At 43.4% G+C, this 25,551-nt stretch overlaps 1 protein-coding gene and 1 non-coding gene across 9 annotated transcripts in view; both read left to right on the top strand.

Annotated features, from left to right (window-relative positions):
- SPIRE1 (spire type actin nucleation factor 1) overlaps nucleotides 1–25,551 on the top strand; it is a 183,543-nt gene that overhangs the window by 84,943 nt on the left and 73,049 nt on the right. For all 8 annotated transcript variants that reach the window (XR_003759843.2, XM_029066004.1, XM_029066008.1 and 5 more), the window contains exon 4: nucleotides 17,003–17,128. Coding sequence is in view for 7 of the 8 variants with exons in the window: in XM_029066004.1 (XP_028921837.1) it covers nucleotides 17,003–17,128 (126 nt within the window). In the remaining variant the exon portion in view is untranslated. The remainder of the gene's footprint in view (nucleotides 1–17,002; nucleotides 17,129–25,551) is intronic.
- Nucleotides 7,424–7,561, top strand: LOC114812532. Its single transcript, XR_003760183.1, has one exon. It is a non-coding gene; the product is annotated as a small nucleolar RNA SNORA7 (small nucleolar RNA).

A 25,551-nucleotide genomic window follows, 5' to 3' on the forward strand; every position in this document is an offset into this window, starting at 1 on the left:
CAGGAGGCCTTTGTTAATTAATCTCTCATTTCCCTACCCTGTATCCTTTTCACCTCCATGACACCCAAACATTGGGTAACTGACATACACTGTAGCACTAACCTCCCAATCTTTATACTCCATTTCTTCCTCCTACCTATAATCTGTTATAGTGTCTGTCTTTTGCACTAAATTGTAAGCTTCTTGAGGAAAGGAATGACAAACACTGATTTTTTGCTACTCTTCCAAACACTAGTACAGCGTTTTGCACAGAGGAGTCACTCAATAGATACTATCGCAGAGTCCCTGCCCACAAGACACTTACAGTCCAAGCTAACAGAAATTGCTCTTGAGTAGAGGAGAAAAATAGGTACAAATGACAAACATTAGTGAATTTTACATTAATGTTAAAGTGGCTGGTAATATAGCATTGCCAAGTAGGTGGGGGAATACTGAGAGAACGCTTCTTGGCTGAGGCGACTTTTTAGGAGGGCTAAGAAAGGAGGGACCTGCTGAGGGGAGCAGAGGGCAAAGGAAATTCCATTCAGGAAGAAAGGTAAAGTCAATGGATTTAGAGACAGGAGACAGGGAGGTACAATAATAAGGGTCGATTAGGAAAAACTAAGATCACAAATGGGTGTAGAACAGGAAAAGAGAGTGATAGGTACAGTGGGAGTCAGCTAATGGAAATCCTTGAAGCCAGTGATACCTATAAACTCTCAGGTATCAAACATTATGCCTCCTAGCTATGCAAATAACAGAAGGCACACATTCTGTTCAGTAAATAGGCAATTTCTGGATTCTTCCTGTTCCTAAGTGAGGCCAAACAGGTCAGTATCTCCATTGTAAATCTCCATGACCACATTTCTGATAGGCAGAGTTATAAAAATTCTTCAACAGTCAAATCATGTGCCTGACTCTGCCGGAACTCACCATTTGACTGATGGGTTAGCATCGTCACAGGTCACAAACTGTGTTTTTGCTCACAAGCCATTTATATGGTAATGGGTATATTTTAAAAAGTTGCTGCCCTCTCTGAACATCTTCTTTTCTGCAGGTTTTTAATAGTATATTTAAGCACTTGGTGTCAAGCACTGTTGTAAATGCTGGGTTAGATACAAATTAATCTGGTCAGACACATCCTTGTCCCTCAAGGAACTCACAGTCTAAGTAGGAGGGAGAATAGGATTTGAATCCTCATTTTACAGTTGAGGAAACTGAGTCTCAGAGAAATGAAGTGTTTTGCCCAAGGTCACAGAGGAGGCAAATGGTGGAGCCGGGATTATAACCCAATTCCTAATTCTGAACCATAATACACAGAGCATAGAACACGAAAACTCCTCGACACCCTTGATCATCTAACTTCAATCAGTCAACCACTATTTGTTATTTGTTTGGTATTTGTTAAATCCTGTATGAAGAGCACTGTACTAAGCACTTGGGAGAGTATAATACACAGAGTTGGTAGGGATGTTCCCTTCCCACAAGTAGTTTCCAGGCTATCTTCCTTCCAGCCTCCATAAATGTTGAAGATAATGTTCAACAAATGCCTTTATATGCTTACTTTATATATATATAAATTTTATACACACAGGTGTGCGTGTATATAGAGTGTACTTATGAGTGCGTATAAAATATATATTATGTATATATGCATGCATACACACAGCCTTCTTTAATTTTCAAAGTTAAAGTCAAAGTTGATGATCCAGTCAGTATCCATGTACACAAGTGTAGCTGAATAGACAGATGAAAGACTGACACGCCCTGCAGTAGTTTTTTTCACTTTAAGACAGAGCCTCGTCATATGCAGGAAACAGTCATTATGCCACAGTCTCATAACCTGTTGAGCCAGAAGGACATTTGGATTCCAGTTTTCAGATACCTCACTGCAACGTTAGTTGTAGTTTCCTTCTTTGAATGGGACTAGACCAAACCCCCAGCTCTGCTTCACTCTAGCGATAGTAGGGAAAGGGTCAGACTGAGCCCCCTGTCCTCCGATTCTTCTGCTAATTTCATTGTGTAGTAGCCCGCTGAACTCGGTTCGTTTCTCATTGACAACCCAATTTACCGTATCCTGTGATCTCCTCCTGTACTTTGCAGGTATTGTTTTCTCAGTCAGTATTTATCGAGCGCTTACCATGTGCAGAGTGCTGCTTGTTGTGGGCAGGGACTGTGTCGGTTTATTGTTGTACTGACCCATGCGCTTAGTACAGTGCTCTGCACCCAGTAAGCTCTCAGTAAATACGATTGAATGTATTCAGAAGAACAACATAACAGACACATTCCCTGCCCACAACGAGCGTGCAGTCCAGAGGTTTTCTCCTGTCAGATCCCTGGAAACGTGGGCACCATTTTCAGACCCTGAGACTTAGAAGCTGGTAGGCAGAGGCGGGTGGGTGGTCAGAGTACTGGACATAAAGGCCCGTGTCACCTCAGTCCCAGACAGGTGACTGACCAGGTGAAAAGTGGGCTGCCCGATCTAAAACCCAACTAGCAGTCACCTTGGCTTGAAGCCACACCCTGTGCCAGGAAGCACGCCGTTCCTCAGGATCTGTATAGAAGGGTTCTTGCTGTAATTTTGAGCAGGTTTTTCTGTGTCTCCTGACTTGGACTGTAGAAGTGGGGTTTGTAGTCTGGTCTACATTCATTCATTCAATAATATTTACTGAGCACTTACTATGTGCAGAGCACTGTATTAAGCGCTTGGAATGTACAAATCGGCAACAGATAGAGACAGTCCCTGCCCCTTGACGGGCTTACAGTCTAATCGGGGGAGAAAAAACAGTTTTTTTAGACTGATTTTTTTCAGAATGAGAAGCAGTATTGCCTAATAATAATAATGTTGGTATTTGTTGAGTGCTTACTAGGTGCAAAACACTGTTCTAAGCGCTGGGGGGATACAAGGTGATCAGGTTGTCCCGCGTGGCGCTCACAGTTTTTTTAATCCCCATTTTACAGTTGAGGGAACTGAGGCACGGAGAAGTTAAGTGACTTGCCCAAAGTCACACAGCTGGCAAGCGGCAGAGCTGGGATTCGAACCCATAACCTCTGACTCCCAAGCCCAGGCTCTTGCCACTGAGCCATGCTGCTTCTCATACACTTCAGCGGGTTTTCTGTATCAAGAAGGGCCTCTTCCTTAAGGGTGGCAGGGATGTTCAGGAATTCATTATAGTACTTTTGTCTTAGGAAAGGCAGATGATCTTTTAAAATGTGCTTTGTGTGAGCAATTGACTTCAGCCATTTAGCAATGACTTTTTCAAAGTTATGTACTCTCTCCATCACTGATGTAGGTATTGCTTGTTTGATTTACCAAACTGTGATGAAATCTTGAAAATTTTCTTTCTAAAACTGTCTTTCCTATAACTTTAAAAATTTCCCCAAGGTTTCAGACTGTAACATAAAAAGAAACACTCGGTCTGTTTCTCCATTTTTCAAAACGTAGGTTTTATTTGCAAATAAAAACCATCATGATCAATTTGAGTCAATATCAATAGTAATAATTTACAGTTTGTATTATTCGTCTTCCAGGCATTTTGTAGATGTTAGTAATATGCATGTACAATCCACTTTTGAATTTTCAGAACACTGGGGATTATCCATTGGCATAGATTTACTAATATCATAAATCATTCACTAAATTTCAAGCTAAGCACCAATTCATAATTCATACTAACCTGTTCTGTTAATCACCAGTTGAACTGTTTCCATTTGCAAATATGTAAGGCGTTCATACATAACTTCATTTATTCTCCCAAGATTTTTATGAGGTCATTTGATAGACCTTGCTGGTTCTTTCTCCATAACATTTCCTGGACCCTCTTAATAATTATAATAATAATGGTATTTGTTGAGCTCTTACTGTGTGCCAAGAACTGGTCTAAGCACTGGGGTAGTTACAAGGTGACCAGATTGTCCCACATGGGGCTCCAGTCTTAGTCCCCATTTTCCAGATGAGGTAACTAAGGCACAGAGAAGTTAAGTGGCATGCCAAAGTCACACAGCTAGCAAGTGGCGGAGCCGGAATCAGAACCCACGACCTCTGACTCTCAAGTCCGTGCTCTTTCCACTAAGCCACACTGGATCACTGGTCCAAGCTCCTGAATATATGTTATGTGTATGTTAATGTTATATATAATGTTATATGCATGTGTATGTTAATTTCTTAATTTATATTAATTGATATTAATGTCTGTCTCTCCCTCTAGACTGTAAGTTTGTTGTGGGCAGGGATTGTGCCTACCAACTCTGTTGTACTCTTCCAAGCCCTTAGCAGAGTGCTCTGGACCCAAGTACCATTTTTTAAAAAAGGGGGAGGCGTAATTCAGTGGATTGGTAACACATTACCTTGGTTCCTTGTTTGCTCTGACTGCAATGAAGCTTGGGATTGAAATGAGGAAACTAGCTACTTTCTCCCCACTAAAAGGAATTCTCACAAGGTCAGGTTTGAACCATATTGGCAGACATTAGCACTGCTAATCTGGCATCTTGTGTAGATTCTGACATTTGCTTGGCCCTTCTTCAGAATTTTACTTGAATACCTCTTTTCATCTCTTGTGCCCTTGTCAGTGAGATTCGGAATTAGCCTGTTAGGTCCAGAGCAGGTCAGGCCGTTGCAGAAGGGAGAGGGAGAAGAGGAAAGGAGGCTTAGTCTGGAAAGGCCTCTTGGAAGAGATGTGCCTTCAATACTCAGGACTTCAATATTCTTCTTTGTTCTTCTCTTCCGCCTTCCCTGCCCTCTACCCGATTCATTCCTGCTACCATGACACCTATACTCCCCTCCTCCGTACGGGCATTGAGTGGGTAGCACTAGAATATAATAATAAATGAGAGTGGGTAGCACTAGAATATAATAAAAAAATAAAAAATAAATTGCGGTATTTGTTAAGCACTTACTAAGTGCAAAGCACTGTTCTGAGGGCTGGGGGATACAAGGTGATCAGGTGGTCCCACCTGGGGCTCACAGTCTTCATCCCCATTTTACAGATGAGGGAACTGAGGCCCAGAAGAAGTGAAATGACTTGCCCAAGGTGGCAGAGCTGGAATTAGAACCCATGACCTCTGACTCCCAAGCCCAGGCTCCGCTGCTTCTCTAAATAATAATATTAATATTAATAATGATGATGGCAATAAAGGTGTTTAATTTCTTCCTATGTGCCAGGCTGGGGTAGATGCAGGATAATCAGTCAATCAATTAATCACATTGTTGATTGCTTAATGTGTACTGAATGCTTGGGAGAGTACAGCACAACAGTATAACAGACAAGCTGCGTGTCCCCAACGAGCTCACATCTAGAGGCACATATACTTTCGGAGCTGTGTGAGAACAGCTTCAACTACCACCTCTATGCAGAAGATACCCAAGTCTCCGTCTCCAGCCCCGATCTCTCTCCCTCTCTGCAGTCTTGCATTTCCTCCTGCCTTCAAGACATCTCTACTTGCAGTGTGGCTCAGCGGAAAGAGCCCGGGCTTTGGAGTCAGAGGACCTGGGTTTGAATCCCGACTCTGCCACTTGGCAGCTGTGTGACTGTGGGCAAGTCACTTCACTTCTCGGTGCTTCAGTTCCCTCATCTAAAAATGGGGATTAGGACTGTGAGCCTCACGTGGGACAACCTGATTACCCTGTATCTCCCCCAGCGCTTAGAACAGTGCTCTGCACATAGTAAGCACTTAACAAATACCAACATTATTGTTATTATTACTTGGATGTCCTTCTGTCACCTAAGACTTAATATGGCTGGGTGACCTTGGGCAAGTCACTTAACCTCTCTGGGCCTCAGTTATCTCATCTGTAAAACAGGGATGAAGACTGTGAGCCCCAAGTGGGACAGCCTGATCACCTTGTATCCCTCCCAGTGCTTAGAACAGTGCTTTGCATATAGTAAGCGCTTAACAAATGCCATTATTAATATTGAAGCAGGGAGGCTCAGTGGAAAGAGCCTGGGCTTAGGAGTCAGAGGTCATGGGTTCTAATCCCAGCTCCGCCACCTGTCAGCTGTGTGACTTCGGGCAAGTCACTTCACTTCTTGGTGCCTCAGTGACCTCATCTGGAAAATGGGAATTAAGGCTGTGAGCCTCATGTGGGTCAACCTGATAACCCTTTATCTACCCCAGCGCTTAGAACAGTGCTCGGCATATAGTAAGCGCTTAACAAATACCAACATCATTATTATTATTATTGAAACCGAATGTCTTATCTTCCCATTGCAACCAGTCCTCCGGCTCACTTTCCCATCACTGTTGAAGACACCACCGTCCTTTTTGTCTCATAAGTCCATAACCTTGGTGTTATCCTTGACTCCTCACTATCATTCAAACCACATATTAGCCATCACTAAATCCTGTCAGTTCTGCCTTCATTCATTCAGTAGTATTTATTGAGTGCTTACTATGTGTAGAGCACTGTACTAAGCGCTTGGAATGTACAATTTGGCAACAGAGACAATCCCTGCCCATTGATGGGCTCACAGTCTAATCGGGGGAGATAGACGGACAAAAACAAGACAACTTAATCGCAATAAATTGAATCAAGGGGGATGGACACCTCATTAACAAAATAAATCGCTAAAATCCCCCCCTTCCTCTCCATCCAAATTGCTACCAAATTAATACAAGCACTTTTCCTATCCCACCTCGATTATCATATCAGCCTCCCTAATGACCTCCCTGCCTCCCGTCTCTCCCAAATCCAGTCCATACTCCGTTCTGCAGCCCGGCTCATTTTCCTTCCAAAACATTCAGTGTTTCCCCACTCCTCAAGAAGCTGGAGTGGTTGCCCATCCACCTCCGCATCAAACAAAAGCTCCTCATCATTGGCTTTAAAGCAGTCAATCCTCTTGCCCCCTCCTACCTCCTACCTCACCTCGCAACTCTGCTACTACAACCCAGCCCGCACACTTCATTCCTCTAATGCTAACCCCTTCACTGGGCCTCCACCTCATCCATCTTGCCCCCGACATCTCGCCCACATCCTGCCTCTGGCCTGAATTGCCTTTCCTCTTCATATCAAACCGATGATTGCTTTCCCCAATTCAAAGCGTTATTGAAGGCGCATTTCCTCCAAGAAACCTTCCCGGACTAAACCCTCCTCTCCTCTTCTCCCATTCTCTTCTGCAGCTCCCTGACATGCTCCTTTCATTCATCCTCCCTCCGAGCCCCACAGCAGATATGGATGTATCAATAACCTATTGATTTATGTATATTAATGTCATTGACTCAGCTCGTTGTGGGCAGGGAATGTGTCTGTTGTTATATGGTACTTTCCCAAGAGTTTAGTACAGTGCTTTGCACAGAGTAAGCGCTCAGTTAATACGATGGAATGAATGAATGAGCTGTTGCCATGCATTTCAAATATTCATTCTGCAAATTAAACAGCTTTTAATCCCAAATTAGAGTGGTTAAGAGTAAATTTGTGATTAAAGAATACTGGTGGTGTAGTTTAATGGTTCTCTCAGGATTGCACTTGGAGAATTTCCAGGACTCTGCCAGTTTCGACTACGGGAGGGAGAGTCAAGCAGAGGTACATCCATTCCATTCCTAGCTTGGCCAGTGGCTAGCGAGTGGAAGGCAATCTGTTATGGCAAAAGACTCCCCTGTGCTGAGCAGCAGTGGTGTGAGAGAGAGTCGAGGGAGGAGACCTAAGTTTACTGCACAGAAGGAGGCATTGCTAAACCATTGCTGTATTTTTACCAAGAAAACTATGGATACACTACCAGAAAGATTGCAGATGGAGGTGGGGCGTTCTGAGAGAGATGCGACCATGGCGTCGCTGTGGGTCGGAGACGACTTGACGGCATAAGGCAAGACAATTTAATGGTGGTGCAGTAGAAGAAATTATCCCCTGGGGCATTACCAAGGCTTATTCAAGTTATTTTCCTCTGCTTTTCTGCTTCTAGGTAGCTCCTCCACCACTTCTGCCCTCCAACCAGTCGGGTGCAGCGACTTTGAGTCTGGGTTTTTTTTCGGGGGGTGGTGGGAAGGGGTGATTTTGGCTTCTTAATGGCTGGAGGTTGATGGGGTGGGGGTTAGTCTCCTCTCTGTTGTTGGTGGCCTCCTCAGATGACCATGGGAAGGCAGTGGAACTAGACAGCAGCCCCTTCTATCCAGAGAAATACAAAAGCCTGTTGGAAAGCACGGGGCTGGGAGTCGGAAGACCTGGGTTCTAATCCCGGCTCTTCCAACTGCTTGTTCTGTGATCTTGGGCAAGTCACTGAACTTTGCTATTTCTCAGTTCTCCTTTTCTCCTTCCCATCAGGTAGCTCCATGTGGGATAGGGACAGTGTGCCACCTAGTTAACTTCTATCTACCCCAGCTCTTAGAACAGTGTTTGACACATAGTAAGCGTTTACCAAATACCATACATTTAAAAAAAAAATACATTAAATTGGTCCTGCCTCGAGTGTCGGGTAGACAGTTGAATTTCTTCCAGACTGCTTAGCCAAATGCCACCCCAGCCCGGTGAGTGAGTTACCATTGTATAACTGGGCTTCCTCTTCTGAAATATGGAGTAACAGCTGACACTTTATACTAGAATGAAAGTGAGTCTCAGCTGTAGGTATCCAACCTGCATGTCCTGTCTCCACCTCAGTGCTTAGAACCGTGCTTGGCACAGAGTCAGTGCTTAATAAATGAAGTGATTAACAAATATCACAGTTATGTATGATTTTCTTCAAGGGAAATTTTATGTTGTAGAACAATAAGAGAGCTGAGGTTGATACTCCTGTACTTATGTAGGATGCCTAGTCAAAATAACATGACACTCTAGACTCCATTTTGGAATCCCATGAGGAAAACAAAACAAAACAAAAAAACCTTTTACTTTCTAGAGGAAAGAATCCAATTCATTCATTCATTCAATAGTATTTATTGAGCGCTTGCTATGTGCAGAGCACTGTGCTCAGCACTTGGAATGTACAATTCGGCCACAGATAGAGACAATCCCTGCTCATCGACGGGCCTTCCTGAAAAACGAAACAATATTTACCTTTTGAATTCAGAGTAGTAGTGCAAATTTTGAGTCTTTCATTTCAAAACATGTTGACACTATCGAATCAAGCTAGATCATTTGATGTATGTATTTGGTTATGTTCTGTAGGTCATCCTTGACTCGTCTCTCTCGTTCACCCCACACATCCTATCCGTTACCGAGACCTGCCGGTTTCACCTTTACAATATCGCCAAGATCCGCCCTTTCCTCTCCATCCAAACGGCTACCTTACTGCTACAGGCTCTCGTTATATCCCGGCTAGACTACTGTGTCAGCCTTCTCTCTGACCTCCCTTCCTCCTCTCTCGCCCCACTCCAGTCTATTCTTCACTCCGCTGCCCGGCTCATCTTCCTGCAGAAACGATCTTGGCATGTCACTCCCCTTCTTAAACAACTCCAGTGGTTGCCTATCGACCTCCGCTCCAAACAAAAACTCCTCACTCTAGGCTTCAAGGCTCTACATCACCTTGCCCCTTCCTACCTCTCCTCCCTTCTCTCTTTCTACCTCCCACCCCGCACGCTCCGCTCCTCCGCCGCCCACCTCCTCGCCGTCCCTTGGTCTCGCCTGTCCCGCCGTCGAGCCCCAGGCCACATCCTCCCGCGGTCCTGGAACGCCCTCCCTCCTCACCTCCGCCAAACTGATTCACTTCCCCTCTTCAAAACCCTACTTAAAACTCACCTCCTCCAAGAGGCGTTCCCAGACTGAGCTCCTCTTCTCCCTCTACTCCCTCTGCCACCCCCCCTTTATCTCTCCGCAGCTAAACCCTCTTTTCCCCCTTTCCCTCCGCTCCTCCCCCTCTCCCTTCCCATCCCCTCAGCACTGTACTCGTCCGCTCAACTGTATATATTTCCATTACCCTATTTATTTTGTTAATGAATTGTGCATCGCCTTGATTCTATTTAGTTGCCATTGTTTTTACGAGATGTTCTTCCCCGTGACTCTATTTATTGCCATCGTTCTTGTCTGTCCGTCTCCCCCGATTAGACCGTAAGCCCGTCAAACGGCAGGGACTGTCTCTATCTGTTGCCGACTTGTTCATCCCAAGCGCTTAGTACAGTGCTCTGCACATAGTAAGCGCTCAATAAATACTATTGAATGAATGAATGAATGAATGAATGAATGGAACTGCACTTAAATAGCGCCCTTTTGTTTGACCTTGATTGTTGAGTTGTGATTACTGTTAACTTTAGAGTGTCTTAGTTACCAGCATGCTTCAGGCTATTTAGACTGAAACCTAAGAAAACTGGTGAGTCTGTACTATTTACATAATGCTGAATTCTCTGACCTTTGAATATGGATGAAAACATAAATCCTGAAAGGCAGGATTGTGTGAAGATCAGGGGACTGGGAGTCAGGAGTCCCAGGTTCTAGTTCTACCTCTGAAATGTTTAATTGATTTTAATAGTAATGTTAATAATAATAATGTTGGTATTTTTTAAGTGCTTACTATGTGCCGAGCACTGTTCTAAGCCCCGGGGTAGATATGGGGTAGAACCCACGTGAGGTTCACAGTCTTCATCCCCATTTTTCAGATGAGGGAACTGAGGCCCAGAGAAGTGAAGTGACTTGCCCACAGTCACACAGCTGACAAGTGGCAGAGCTGGGATTCGAACCCGTCACCTCCCAATCCCCACTCATCCCACTTAGACATGCTGCTTCTCTAATCCCTGCCACATTCAGAGGAAGAAGATAAATGGTGTTTAACAGAATAATTAGCTCAGATAAAATACTCAAAACCACTCCACAGTGTCACTCGTGGAAGGTCCTATCATCCTCATCAATGGTATTTAATGGTATTGTTGAGAAGCAGCATGGTGTAGTGGATAGAGCACAGGTCCGGGAGTCAGGTCATAGATTCTAATCCTGGCTCCACCAGTTGTTGCTTTGTGACCCTGGGCAAGTCACTTTACTTCTCTGTTCCTCAGTTCTGTCATCTGTAAAATGGGGAATCAAGACTGTGAGCCCCACGTGGGACAGGGACTGTGTCCCACCAAATTTCTTTGCATCCACCCCAGCGCTTAATACAGTGCCTGGCACATAGTGAGCGCTTAACAAATACCACAATTATTATTATTGTCATTATTTATTGTACTCTCCCAAGTGCTTAGTGCAGCACTCTGCACACAGTAAGCACCTCAGTAAATTCGGTTGAATGAATTAATGAATGAGTGTTTACTATGTGCAGAGCACTATGCTAAGCACTTGGGAAAGTACAAAATAATCTCCGAGAGACCTTCCCAGACTCCTGTTTCCCAGACACAGTCTCCCTTCTGTGTCATTTCTGCACTTGGATCTTCATGCATTCAGTCACCCCACCCTCGACTTCTCAGCCCTTATGTATATATCCATCATATTAATGTCTTTTTCCCTCTCTAGACTGTAAGCTCTTTGTGGGCTGGGAATGTGTCTGTTTCTTGTTATATTCTCCCAAGCGCTTAGTACAGTGCTCTGTACATAGAAAGAGGTTAAATATGATTGATCAAACCACAAATTAGATAGTCCCTCTCTTCGAGATGTGTTATTCTCATTGAAAAGCATCTGTCAAGGAGGCAGCATGGGCTAATTGGAAGAGCTTGGGACTGGATGTTAAGAGATCCAGGTTCAAATCCCAGTTTTTGGCCCATGGCCTGCTGGGTGATTTGGGGCAAGTCACTTAACCTCTTTGCCTCGTTTCCTCATCTTTACAACTGGGGTAAGGTAACTGTTCTCCCAACGCTGTAGTTTGTCATATGCCAATAAAACAGGGATAGTGCCCCCAGTCCGATTACTTTGTATCTACCCCAGTGTTGAGCACAGTGCTCGGCACACGGGACGTACCTAATAATTATTATAATTAATTAAAAAATTGGAACAAAAGTGGAACACTTCAGGTTCACTGGACCAACCATATAGTCTCATTTATCTGAAAGCATTTTTGAAATGTTATTACTTCATAGAATAGAAGTGCTTATGTAACACATTTTAATGTCCAATAATACCTACATTATTTTCTGTGAACAAAATCAGCAGCAAATTAAAACTAGAATTCTGAGCCTGATTAATCTTGTTTTTCTCTAGCTAAAATAGTCTACCCTTTAGCATTATTCTTCTCTGTGTACCCGTGACAAAACTCTAGCAATGTGATCTGGTGATCCGGTTGATTAGACTGTAAATCCATCAGTGGGCAGGGATTTGTCTCTATCTGTTGCCAAATTGTACATTCCAAGCGCTTAGTACAATGCTCTGCTCATAGTAAGCGCTCAGTAAATACTTTTGAATTGATTGAATGAATCCGGTACCATTTTCTAAGAATGAACTTGCCGCATCACAGCACTTTGTCATTAAAATATCTTATAATCTTGCTTAGTAGGACTTTAGTAAAAGCAGTACATAAAGGATTGTTTTTGGACTAGCTGGATAAAATCATAGAAATCAAAGTTGATCATCTATCTCCTCCATAACTCAAGTACAAAAATATTTTGGGGGAATTTTCAGTACCCAAATATTTTTTGAATTTGCTATTTTATCTTAACAAAAGGGAAAGAAAATTGTGTCTTGGATGAATCACCGCAGAATAATCTTAGCCATATCAGCAAAATGCTGTTTCCTTAGTATGAAGTCAGCAGAAAATAAGAACCTACAACATTGGGTGTGAATCAGCAACTTTTCTACAAGCTGAAAGGTGACTTAAGTCTCAATTAAAAAGAATTTAACAGGATTAAGTTAGCCTCAATTTATTGTTACTAAGTATTTAGGAAAATATTAAGTGCAAAGTCTTTCAGTGGGCAGAGATTTGTGCATTAATTATATATAATAGGGGAGGAAGCAAGAAAGGACAGATGTACATGATTGTCAGTGCAGCTCCTTGATTTGGATAAACCTGCGTTCACTTTTGGTATTCCTTATTATTAATGTGGTATTTGCTAAGCACTTACTCTGTGTCAATCACTGTACTAAGTGCTGCATTAAATACAAGGCAATCAGGTGGGACACAGTCCTTGAGCCATGTGGGGCTCGCAGTCTAAGAGGGTGGAAGAATTGAGTCCCTATTTTACCGATGGGGAAACTGAGGCACAGAGAAATGAAGTGACTTGCCCAAGGTTAGTGATACAGCTGGGATTAGAAGCCAGGTTCTCTGACTCCCAGACCTATGATCTTTCCACTGGACCCTGGCTTCTCCTTTAGGCCACACTGCTTCTCTGACAGCAGGAAATCAATTACTTTGACACATTTTTAAGTGCTTTGACACATTTTTGAGTGCTTTGGTATAAGATATCAATTTCAGTCCTTATAACACCATTTGACCACATGCTGGGCTCTGAAACTACTGAAAAGTTTATCAAATCTTCATCATTACTATTTATTGAACACCTGTTGTTTGCAGATCACTTTACTTGATCTTGGGGGAAGCAGCGTGGCTCCGTGGAAAGAGCACGGGCTGGGGAGTCAGAGGTCATGGGTTCAAATCCTGGCTCTGCCGCTTGTCAGCTGTGTGACTTTGGGCATGTCACTTTGCTTCTCTATGCTTCAGTGACCTCATCTGTAAAATGGAGGTTTAGACTGTGAGCCCCACGTGGGACAACCTGATCACCTTGTATCCTCCCCAGCGCTGAGAACAGTGCTTTGCACATAGTAAGTACTTAACAAATGCCATCATCTTTATTAGAAAAGCAGCATGGCTCAGGGGAAAGAGCCCGGGCTTGGGAGTCAGAGGTCATGGGTTTGAATTCGGGCTCCGCCGCTTGTCAGCTGTGTGACTGTGGGCAAGTCACTTCACTTCTCTGTGACACAGTGACCTCATCTATAAAATGGGGATTAAGACTGAGCCACATGTGGGACAACCTGATTACCTTGTATCTCCTCCAGCGCTTAGAACAGTGCTCTGCACATAGTAAGGCTTAACTAATACCAACATTATTATTATTATTAAAATCACTCCCAGTCTTTTCTCCATCTCCAGTGGATAAATCCAGGCTGTGAATAAACTCTAGACTGTGAGCCCCTTGGGGGGGGGGGGGGGGGAATGTGTATACCAACTCTGTTGTATTATACTCTCCCAACCCCTTAGTACAGTGCTCTGCACACAGTAAATCTGTCAACCAGTTGTATTCACTGATCACGCTTACTGTGTGCAGAGCACTGTATTAAACTTTTGGGAGAGTACAGTATAACAATCGCTAGACCTGATCCTTGCCTACAATATAACAGTAACATTCCCTGCCCACAGCGAACTTACAGTCTAGAGGAAGAGTCAGACCTTAATATGAATAAATAAATAACAGCTATGTACATAAGTGCAGTGGGGCTAGGGGCAGGGAGAAAGGGAGCAAATCAGGACGACTTGGGAGAAAGGGAGTGGGAGAAAAGGAAATGAAGGCTCAGTCAGGAAAGGTCTCTTAGAGGAGATGTGCTTTCAATAGGCTTTGAAGGTGGGGAGAGTAATTGTCAGATATGAAGAGGGAAGATGAAGGCACTCGGGAAATACCATTGATTGATTGTGAACTAGCTTGATTAGCTTATGCAGTTATGCAATACATAGAGAACATACATACCATAATTATTATTATTATGCATAAATACATAGCCTTACAATACAATACCCAATATATAGAGGACCTAACAAAGAATCTGGAGATTGATGTCAGACTACACACTCAGTCCTCTGAGAAACTGTTTCCACTCAACAGAGCAACATCCCAAATCCTTAAAGGCCCAATAGAGGAGATCTTGTATGTCGATGAATAGAAACATATTTAGAATCACTTAGGGGTATTTATTGAGCCCTTACTATGAGCAGAATATTGTCCTAAATGCATGGGAGATTACAGGGAAAAACAGTTTGTAGACATAGTCCCTGTCCATATGACCTTATAGTCTAGAGAGGAGTGGTTATGCTTTTCAGAACGAAAAAGTTCTAGGATGTGCACCTGAAAAAGTTACAGATAATATAGCATCCCACAAGTGGCAAACCCTATAGTGGAACAGCAGAGGATGTCCGCAGACAAGCCAGAGATGAATGTCATCGCTGAATTATGTAACCAACGCACCATCCCCCTCCTACACAACCTCACTCGTCTCCCACTACAACCCACCGCGCACACTTTGTACCTCTAACACCGCGCGATTTACTGTACCTCGATCTTGTCTTTCTCACCATCGATCTGTGAACCCCACGTGGGACATGGACTGTGTCCAACCTGATTAGCTTATATCTACCCCACCCCGTAGTACGGTGCCTGGCACATAGCATTTAACAAGTACCATTAAAATGAATCACTTGCTCTCTTCCGCCCTCCCCTTGGAAGTCCTTTTCCTTTCATCCAACAGATCAATCAATCGATCCTATTTTTTTGAGTCCTTACTGGGTGCAGAACACTATACTAAGCACTTGGGAGAGTCCAATATAACAGATGATACACATTCCCTGCCCACAACGAGCTTACATTCTACAGGGGAATACAGACATTAATATTAATAAGTAATAATAATAATAATGTTGGTATTTGTTAAGCACTTACTATGTGTCGAGCACTGTTCTAAGCACTGGGGGAGATGCAGGCTCATCAGATTGTCCCACGTGAGGCTCATAGTCTTCATCCCCATTTTCCAGATGAGTTAACTGAGGCCCAGAGAAGTGAAGTGACTTGCCCACAGTCACACAGCTGCCAAGTGGCAGAGCTGGGATTCGAACCCATGACCCCTGACTCCCAAACCCGGGCTCTTTCCACTGAGCCATGCTGCTTCTCTAAATTAAGTAAATTATGGATATGTACCTATTGTCTATTGTTATCTTGTACTCTCCCAAGCACTTAGTACAATGCTCAGCACACAGCAAGCGCTCAATAAATATGAATGACCAAATGAATGAATGTGGGGATGAGGGAGAGGTGAGGACAGGGTGCAAATCCACGTTCAAGGATGATGCAGAAGGGAGTGGTAGAAAAGGAAGTGAGGAGCTATTTGAGGTAGGCCACTTGGAGGAGATGTGCCTTATTAAAGGCTTTGAAGCCGGAGACAGTGATCATCTGTCAGATATGAAGAGGGAGGGCATTCCAGGCCAGAGAGCAGGATGCGGCCGAGTTTGGCGGCGAGATAGACAAAGAGACAAAGATAGATCACCATTTTTCCCGGCTTCAAAGCTTTTCTAAAACCATATCTTGTGCAAGAATCCTTCCCTCACTAATCTCTTCATTTCCCCATCTTGTTTTCCCTCCCTCTGCATCACCTTTGCACTGGAGTCTGAATCTCTTATGCACTTTGATACAGCCCCATCCCAAGCCCAGAACTTATAGGACATATCTTTATACTCTACCACTTCCCCTCTCTGTAATTTATTTTAATGTCCATTTCTTCCACTAGATTGCAAGCTCCTTGAGGGCAGGGATCGTGTCCACCTACTCTCTTGTACTCTTTGGTGCGTTGCGTTCAGTACAGTGTACTGCACACAAGCTCTCAATATTTATATTAATTTTGGTATTTATGTGCTTACTATGTGTCAAGCACTGTTCTAAATTCTGGGGTAGATATGAGTTAATCATGTTGGACACAGTCCCTGTCTCTCATGTGGCTCACTGTTTAAGTAGGAGGAAAAACAGGTATGGAATCCCCATTTTACAGTTGAGGAACTGAGGCACAGGGAAGTTAAGTGACTTGCCCAAGGTCACACAGCAGACAGTCGGCAGAGGTGTGATTAGAACCCGGGTCCTCTGACTCCCAGGTCCGTAATTGTTCCACTAGGCCAACCTGCTTTCCATTGGCTCCAATTGGAGAATGTGGGAAGAGAAAGGAGGGAGGGAGTTTTCACTTTTGTGACACCAAGGGGCTAATGTGGCATTCTCTAGAGTCCCCAAGAAGAAATTCGGGCTTACTCATTAATTGGTAATTTTTTTTGCAACTTTTGTATTTAGAGGGTTAAATATTAATGACATCTTTCAGGAAAAGATGTCTAGTGTTGTCTTTTTATGCAGACCTGAAAAATGGTAAATGGACACAATGTCCACCTCTCTGCTGTACTGGAAAAGTGAGTTTCTGTTATTTTCTTTCTCCCCCTTTTTGCAGTTGTGTGCTGCCCATCTCCCCACCAGATCAGAAGCCCCAAACCACTACCAGGCAGTATGTCGGGCATTGTTTGCGGAGACAATGGAGCTGCACACCTTCCTGACCAAAATTAAGAGTGCAAAAGAAGTAAGTAAGACAAATGCTATTTGATGTTTTCGTTAGGGTTTTTAAAAGAGAAGCCTGACTTACCACTTGGAGATTCATTTTGGGGAAGCAAAATGCTACATACTCCAGTAAGCACGTTACTGGATGTTTAAAAAGTTGGTCTTGGTGCGTGGTGCACTGTCTAATGCGAAATGGTTAGTGTGCAAAAAAACCAAACCTATATATGAGCCCTCTTTTTCAAATAATTTATTTTTACTTTTCACATTAGTATTAAAATCTTACCTATGTATTTTTATGTTCTCACATTAAATGTAATTCAACCTGAGACCGATGATTCTTAACCAGGATATGAGTAATTTTAAAAGATAAATGACTTAGGTTCATTCCCTTTACTCTGGGTCTGAATTAAACTAAATCAAACCAATAGCTTGGTGTCCAGATCATCTTTGCTCATTTGTATATATTTTGCTCATTTGCATATATTTTTATTACCCTATTTATTTTGTTAATGAGATGTACATCCCCTTGATTCTAATTATTGGGGGAAGCAGCATGTCTCAGTGGAAAGAGCCTGGGTTTCGGAGAAAGAGGTCAAGGATTCGACTCCTGGCTCTGCCACTTGTCAGCTGTGTGACTGTGGGCAAGTCACTTCACTTCTCTGTGCCTCAGTTCCCTCATCTGTAAAATGGGGATTAATTGTGAGCCTCATGTGGGACAACCTGATTACCCTGTATCTACCCCAGCGTTTAGAACAGTGCTCTGCACATAGTAAGCGCTTAACAAATACCAACATTATTAGTAGTAGTAGTATTTATTGCTATTGTTTTTGTCTGTCTCCCCCGATTAGACTGTAAACCTGGCAATGGGGAGGAATTGTCTCTATCTGTTGCTGAATTGTATATTCCAAGCGCTTAGTACAGTGCTCTGCACATAGTAAGCACTCAATAAATACTATTGAATGAATGAATGAATCCTCTTTGGAAATCTGAGAGAAGGAACAAGGGAAAGGGGAGTCCTTATTTCATCAAGTTCTGAACCCACTGGCGGTTTTGCCATTGAAAATTTTCAGAGAGTAGTTAGGTCAAAATAGCTGCAAATTTAAAAGTAGAGAATTAATAGTAGATAAACACCATCAACTGAATGAGGAGGAGTAGCATATATTGAGTTTCCACTTGATGCTGCTCCCTGACCCAGGCATTTGGAAAGTACAGAATGAAGAAGTGACACATTCGCTGCCCACGAGGAGCTTACACTCTCCCTGGGGTGACAGAGCTAAACAAATTTATGACGAGAGGTCTTAAGAGGAATGAATAGAGAGCCAGGAGTCTGGGCGCTGGCACGGATGCGTGAGGGGCGAGCTCAACTACGTCTCCCTCACATCTCCTCTCCTTTGGCCACTGACAGTTTTCTAATCCTATTCAAAAGTGTGCTATTGAGTTCAGCTGGATGATGACCAACGAACCTTGATAAATTCCAGGAGAGCCCACCTTGCTGAAAGATATTTTATTGTTCTTGTTGATCCATGGATTGTCTATTTCTGCAGAATTGGGTTACTGTTAAAATATTTATATGCTAAATTGGCAGCAATCTCTGAAGACGTAACATCTTTTTAAAGACATAATTAAAGGTAGTCAACAAAATTATAGTAGTGAACTGAAGTTAGCTATTAAAACTACTGCAACTAGTTCATCATGTATTTGTTTTGAAAGCAGGGAAGATTTTTTTTAATAATAATAATAATGTTGGTATTTAAGCACTTACTTTGTGCCAAGCACTGTACTAAGGGCTAGGGTAGATCCAAGCTAATCAGGTTGAACAAAATCCATGTCCCACATGGGGCTCAAAGTCTTAATCCCTATTTCATTAAGGTAACTGAGACACAGAGAAATTAAGCAATTTGCCCACGGTCACATAGCAGACAAGTCATGGAGCCGGGATTAGAAGTCAGATCTTCCTGACTCCCAGGCCCTTGCTCTATTCACAAGGCCACACTGCTCTTTGAAAGAAAGATTAATTTCATTCAATTCTAATCTCCAGTAGTGAAATAAAGTCCTTCTTGCCTTACTGATGAATCCCTTTTCGGTTATTCCCACAGATTCATGTGGTGGGTTGATCTGGTTGGGTCTAGTTGTAACAGTCCTATATAAATAACAGTTTGATATTCTAGTAAATAAATAGCGAAGGGGCTTTGCTCATTTAAAACCATCGCAACCCTGGCTCCTGGGTCTGGTTCCTGAGAAAATGTTATATTATTTACTTCCAGATACACAGTAAATCCTTTGCTTGACGGCTCTGTCAAGGAAAAGGAAAGAAACAGTGAGTGTGGGGTTGTTGTGAGTAATGTGTTCCTTTTTTTATTTTTCAAGTGAACAAGTTTTTCCTTGTTTTTGAACCAGCTGCTTTTGAAAACAAAATAGGAAAAAAATACTTTTTTCCTTCTGCAGTTTCTCATTTAATAGTGCCACTGCTTGTTTGTGTTACTTCACATCCTGAATGAACAAAGGAGGAAAATGAATAGGAGCAGTTGTGCCCCAGATGGTTCAAATGCATTTGCAGGGTAGAAATCGGCACTTTGTCCTTCAGCAAATCTTCTGGCCACCCCTCCCCTGCTGGGTTTTCCCCGGTCTACTTTAGCTTATGAGAAGTAACCTCTTTAGTATTTATCCATTAATTTTGTGTTTTGGAAAATGAAGTTTCCCATGGTAAGAAGAAAAGGCATCTCTTTGCTTTAGACTACTAACAGCAGTAATATTTATCAACTACCCACTGGGTGTGATGTATTATAATAAGGACTTGAAAAGTACCATATAGAGGAGTGGCAAATTCCTTGCCCACATAAAGCTTACACTTAATAGGGGAGATGGACATAAAAACATTTACAAAGTAATCTTTTTTTTGTATTAGTTAAGTGCTTTCTCTGTGTCAGGCATTTTACTAAGTGTTGGGGTAATTACAAGTAATCAGATTAGGCACAGTCCCTGTCCCAAGTGGGGCTCACAGTTTTCTCACAGTCTTAATCCCCATTTTACAGATGAGGAAACTGAGGCATGGAGAGGTGAAGTGACTTATTTGCTGGGTCACCTTGGGCAAGTGGAGAAGCCTGGGTTAGAAGCCAGGTCCTTCTGATTCTGACTTGTGCTCGATCCACTAGGTCACACTGCTTCTCAATTTAATTTAATTGAAATCACAATTAATATATTGAACACAAAATTGAATCAACACAAATGTAAGTGCTGAATGATATAAATGTCTAAGTGCTAGAGGGAGCTGATAGGTTTATGTGATTTAGGAAGAAGAGAGCGGATATGTGTGCTTCAACAGAGAAATAGTGTGGCTTAATAATAATAACGATGGTATTTGTTAAGCACTTACTATGTGCCAAGCACTGTTCTAAGCACTGGGGGAGATACAGGGTAATCAGGTTGTCCCACGTGGGGCTCACAGTCTCAATCCCCATTTTACAGATGAGGTAACCAAGACACAGAGAAGTTAAGTGACTTGCCCAAAGTCACAAGGCTGACAAGTGGCGGAGTCGGAATTAGAACCCAAGACCTCTAACTCCCGATCCTGGGCTGTTTCAACTGAGCCACACTGCTTCTCTAATGTATAGAACAAAGGCCCAGCTTTGCCTCTTGCCTGCTGCGTGACTTTGGGCAAGACACTTAACTTCTCTGTACCTCAGTTAAATCATCTGTAAAATGGGAATTAAGACTGTGAGTCTCATGCAGGACAGGGACTGTGTCCAACCCGATTTGATTGTGTCCACCCCAGCACTTAGTACAGTGCCTGGCACAGAGTAAGTGGTTAACAAATACCACTATTATTATTATTATTATTGTTATTAGATGGATAGATGAGATTGAGGTACAGTGAACAGATTGTGAGACCCAAGAGGGGCAGAGACTGTGTCCAATCTGGTTATCTTTTATCTCGTAATAAGTGCTTAGTACAGTTAGGCTCATAATAAGCACTTAATATATATTTTTACTCTTATTAGGACAGTAGCAAAAGCTTAGGAAATGGATGTACACTATAGGTGGAAGACATCTTTTTGAGAAACAGAGAAAAAGCAAGAGAAAGAGGAGAGGGTAGTATAGTGTTGAGGGAATGATGGGAATCTTTGGAGAGTTCAAGCCTGATGGTGTCAATTTTTCCAGCAATGTAGATGGCATGGTCATCAGAGGTTAGAAGAGGAGATTATAGGGGCTCCTAGATTTCAGAAGAAGGTTAGAATGTTGGAAATGTTGATGGGGATCTGGAAAATTACTACACTGTAAGTCCTCTAGACTCTAAGCTCCTTGTAGTCAGGGAATGTGATTGCCAACTCTGTCATATTGTACTCTCCCAAGCGCTTAGTACAGTGCTCTACTCAGAGCACCAGGTAAATAAGATTGATTCATTCAGTCATATTTATCGAGTGCTTAATGTGTGCAGAGCACTCTAATAATAATAATGTTGGTATTTGTTAAGCGCTTACTATGTGCCGAGCACTGTTCTAAGCGCTGGGGTAGACATAGGGGAATCAGGTTGTCCCACGTGGGGCTCACAGTCTTAATCCCCATTTTACAGATGAGGGAACTGAGGCACAGAGAAGTTAAGTGACTTGCCCACAGTCACACAGCCGACAAGTGGCAGAGCCGGGATTCGAACTCATGAGCCCTGACTCCAAAGCCCATGCTCTTTCCACTGAGCCACGCTGCTTCTCTGAACCACGCTGCTTCTCTACTAAGCACTTGGGAGAGTGTAATAATAGACACATTCCCTGCCCACAATGAGCCTACAGTTTAGAGGGAGAGACAGACATTAATATAAATAACTTACAGATATGTACATAAGTGCTGAGGGGCTGGGAGGGGGCGATGAGTAAAGGAAACAAGTTAAGGTGATGCAGAAGAGAGTGGGAGAAGAGAAAAGGAGGGCTCTTGGAGGAGACCTGTGCTTTCAATAAAGCTGTAAAGGGGGCGAAACCTGAGGAGGGAAGGTGCTTCAGGCCAGAGGCAGGATGCGTGCAAGTCGCTGGCAAGATAGATGAGATTGAGGTACAGTGAGAAGGTTGGCATTAGAGGTGCATTAGAGGGGCTGGGTTGTAGTAGGAGAGTAGTAAAGTGAAGTAGGAGGCAAGCTGATTGCTTTAAAGCCAATGGTAAAGCCAGTGTTTGATGCAGAGGTGGAAGGGCAGTGACTGGAGTTTCTTGAGGAGTAGGGAGACATGTCCTGAACGTTTCTGTAGAAAAATGATCCAGGCAGCAGAGTGAAGTATGGACTGAAGTGGGGAGAGACAGGAGGCAGGGAGGTCAGCAAGGAGGCTGATACAGTAATCCAGGCGGAATAGGATGGAGCGATTGTATTAACATGGTAGCCATTTGGATGGAAAGGAAAGGATGGATTTTAGTGATGTCGCGAAGGTGGAGCTGACAGGATTAAGTGACGGGTTGAATGTGAGAGAGAAGCCATGGATAATGCCAAAGCTACAGACTTGTGAGACAGGAAGGATGGTGGTGTCATCTACAGTGATGGGAAAGTGATGGGGAGGATAGGGTTTAAGTGGGAAGATAAGGAGTTCAGTTTTGGACACGTTAAGCTTGAGATGATGGGAGGACTTCCAAGTAGAGATGTCTTGAAGGCAGGAGGAAATGCGAGACTGCAGAGAGGGAGAGAGATCGGGGTTGGAGATGTAGATTTAGATATCATCCGCATAGAGGTGGTAGTTGAAGCCATGGGAGCTAGTGAGTTCTCCAAGGGAGTGGGTGTAGATGGAGAATAGAAGGGGATCCAGAACTGAACCTTGAGGGACCCCCACTGTTAGGGCATTGGAGGAGGAAGACGAGCCCACGAAAGACACCGAAAGAGATGGAATAGAAGAGTGGTCTAGTGAAAGAGAACTGAGCCATAGCAGGACAGACTGAACTTGTAATGGCAGAAATCAGCCCGGTGCCTGGATTTCTGCCAGCTGTGTTCAGCTGCAGGAGTAGAGGAAGAGGACCAGGGGTAGGGTGAGGGGAGACCAGATTGGGGGTGACTGGCCTGGGGTTGGTAGTGGGAAAATGGTGAAGGGAGGTGCCTACAAGGGAGGTGAGACTTGTGGGGAAGGCTCAGCCGAGGGCGTGTGTTTTTGCGTCAAGGGGAGGCAGGACGGGCAGAGAGTCCACAAGAGTATGATAGGATAAGAATGAGTTAGTTCAGAGTCCAGAGGTCATGGAAAGAGGTGAAGACCAATTCTCAGGTATTGAGGGTGCAGGTGAGACGATAGGCCAGAAGGTTGGGGTCACAGTCAGCGAGGCTAGAGATGGTACCGTGTTTTGAAGTGATTAGATCTAGGGTGTGTCCACACTGAATGGGCTGAAGGAGGTCACTAGAATTGAGAGGTGAAAGGAAATGGATGTCTGGCAGGTCAGAGAGATCATCATTACGGAGGATGATATCCCCAAAATTCAGAGAAAGAAAAGAGCGAGAGTAGGAAGATAAGAACTTGGGCATCTAAAGTGATAAGACCAGGAGGATGGTGGCAACTAGTTGTAGGTGATGGTAAAGATGAACAAGGCAGGATTCAGAGAAGAAGGGAGGGACGAGACAGTGACAATGGGGATTGAAGAACAGGCCAATTCCTCCCCACTTTAGCGGTGAGATGGGGAGAAGATGCCTCATCTTGAGCACACAGCAGGGGAAACAGTCTTTATAGAGAGGCAAATCTCAATGATGGTGGTGAGGAGAAGGTGGAGGATCAGCCCAAGAACAGGTCAAGGATGAAGGGGAAATTTACCCGTGGTGTTACAAGAGATCTGTAGAACCCAGAGAAATGGACTTGTAGTAGGGGAGGGTGAAAATCAATAAATTAATCATTTTTTGAGCGCTTACTATGTATAGAGCACCGTACTAAGCACTTGGGTGAGTACATGATAACAGAGTTGGTAGACAAGTTCCCTGCCTATAACGAGTTTACAATCTAATGGGAAGCCAGGGGAACAGGACGTCTTTCTTAAAGCACTTAGGTGCAATAAGGTGAATCTGGATTTATCAAACTGCACATTTAATAGCAGAATACACCCATTCATCCATCACCAAAGCCTCCTCTCTGTTGCAGTGAAGAATGGGAAGCTTCTGTCCATTACATCACCATGGAGGGTGAGAGTGCCTTTTTGATATTACCAGGGGAGACTACTGTGCACTGTAATATAAAACAGGCAGTGGACAGTCCTGGATCTGTACCCTTGAAGCACTGAATATTCACCCCACTGTCAGCACCACAGCACTTATGTGCCCATCTGTAATTTATTTGAATGTCTCGCTATCCTTCTAGAACATAGGCTCCTTGTGGGCAGGGAAACATGTCTACCATCTCTGTTCTATTGTCCTCTCCCAAGTGCTCAGTACAGTGCTCTGCACCCAGTAAGCACTCAATAAATACCCTTAATTGATTGATAGACTTGGTGGAGAGAGTACAGGACTGGGAATCAGGAGACCAGGGGTTTAATACCAGTTCCACACCTGCCTGCTCTGTGACCTTGGGCAAGTCACCTAACTTCTCTTTTCCTCAATTCCCTCATTTGAAAACTGGGCATTAAATGCTTGTTGTCTTGCTCCTTTAGGGTGTGAGCCTCATGGAAAGACAGGGACTGTATTTGATATGATTGTATTGTATATATCCCACCTCTTAACACAGTATTTAGTACATGGTGAGTGTTTAACAAGTGCCATAATAGTTATTATTATAACAACCATCAAGTGCCTGAACACCTGGCTGTTCCTGTCTGGGCTGAATGGATTATCAAGGGGCCAGAAAAGTACAGATCCCTGCCTATTGAGAGGTTGATTAGGCTGTAGAGAAGCCCTACCACATCCTAAAAATCCATTAATTCCAAGCAGGGTAGAACTCGTAGGGTCAGGCTGTTTGCAGATTATAGCTTCTTTGGAGACCATTCTACCCTGTTTTTTAAAAAATTCATATCTAATTGGGAATATGTTCTTGTTGTCTGTCTCCGCCGATTAGACTGTAAGCCCGTCAAAGGGCAGGGACTGTCTCTATCTGTTACCGATTTGTACATTCCAAGCGCTTAGTACAGTGCTCTGCACATAGTAAGCGCTCAATAAATACTATTGATTGAATGAATGAATGAATGAATGAAATATTTCCGGGTGAATGGGCTTTCTGACTTGGTTTTCATTTATATTTATTCAGTCATTTATTGAACACTTACTGTGTGCAGAGCACTATACTAAGCTCTTGGGAGAGGGCATTACAACAATAAACAGACACATTCCCTGCCCACAGCAAGCTTACAGCTAGAGACGGAAATTGGCATTAATATAAATAAATATATATTTAACACTCAGAGATAAAGCAGCACATTAAAAAGTTAGCATCTTCCAAAGTTCTTAAAGGTGCTTCTGAACATGTCCCCATTAAATGGCCGAGAGCAGCAGAGCAGCAGGGGGATGGGGTAGTC

Source organism: Ornithorhynchus anatinus, chromosome 5 (assembly GCF_004115215.2).
Source record: "Ornithorhynchus anatinus isolate Pmale09 chromosome 5, mOrnAna1.pri.v4, whole genome shotgun sequence".
NCBI lineage: Eukaryota > Metazoa > Chordata > Mammalia > Monotremata > Ornithorhynchidae > Ornithorhynchus > Ornithorhynchus anatinus.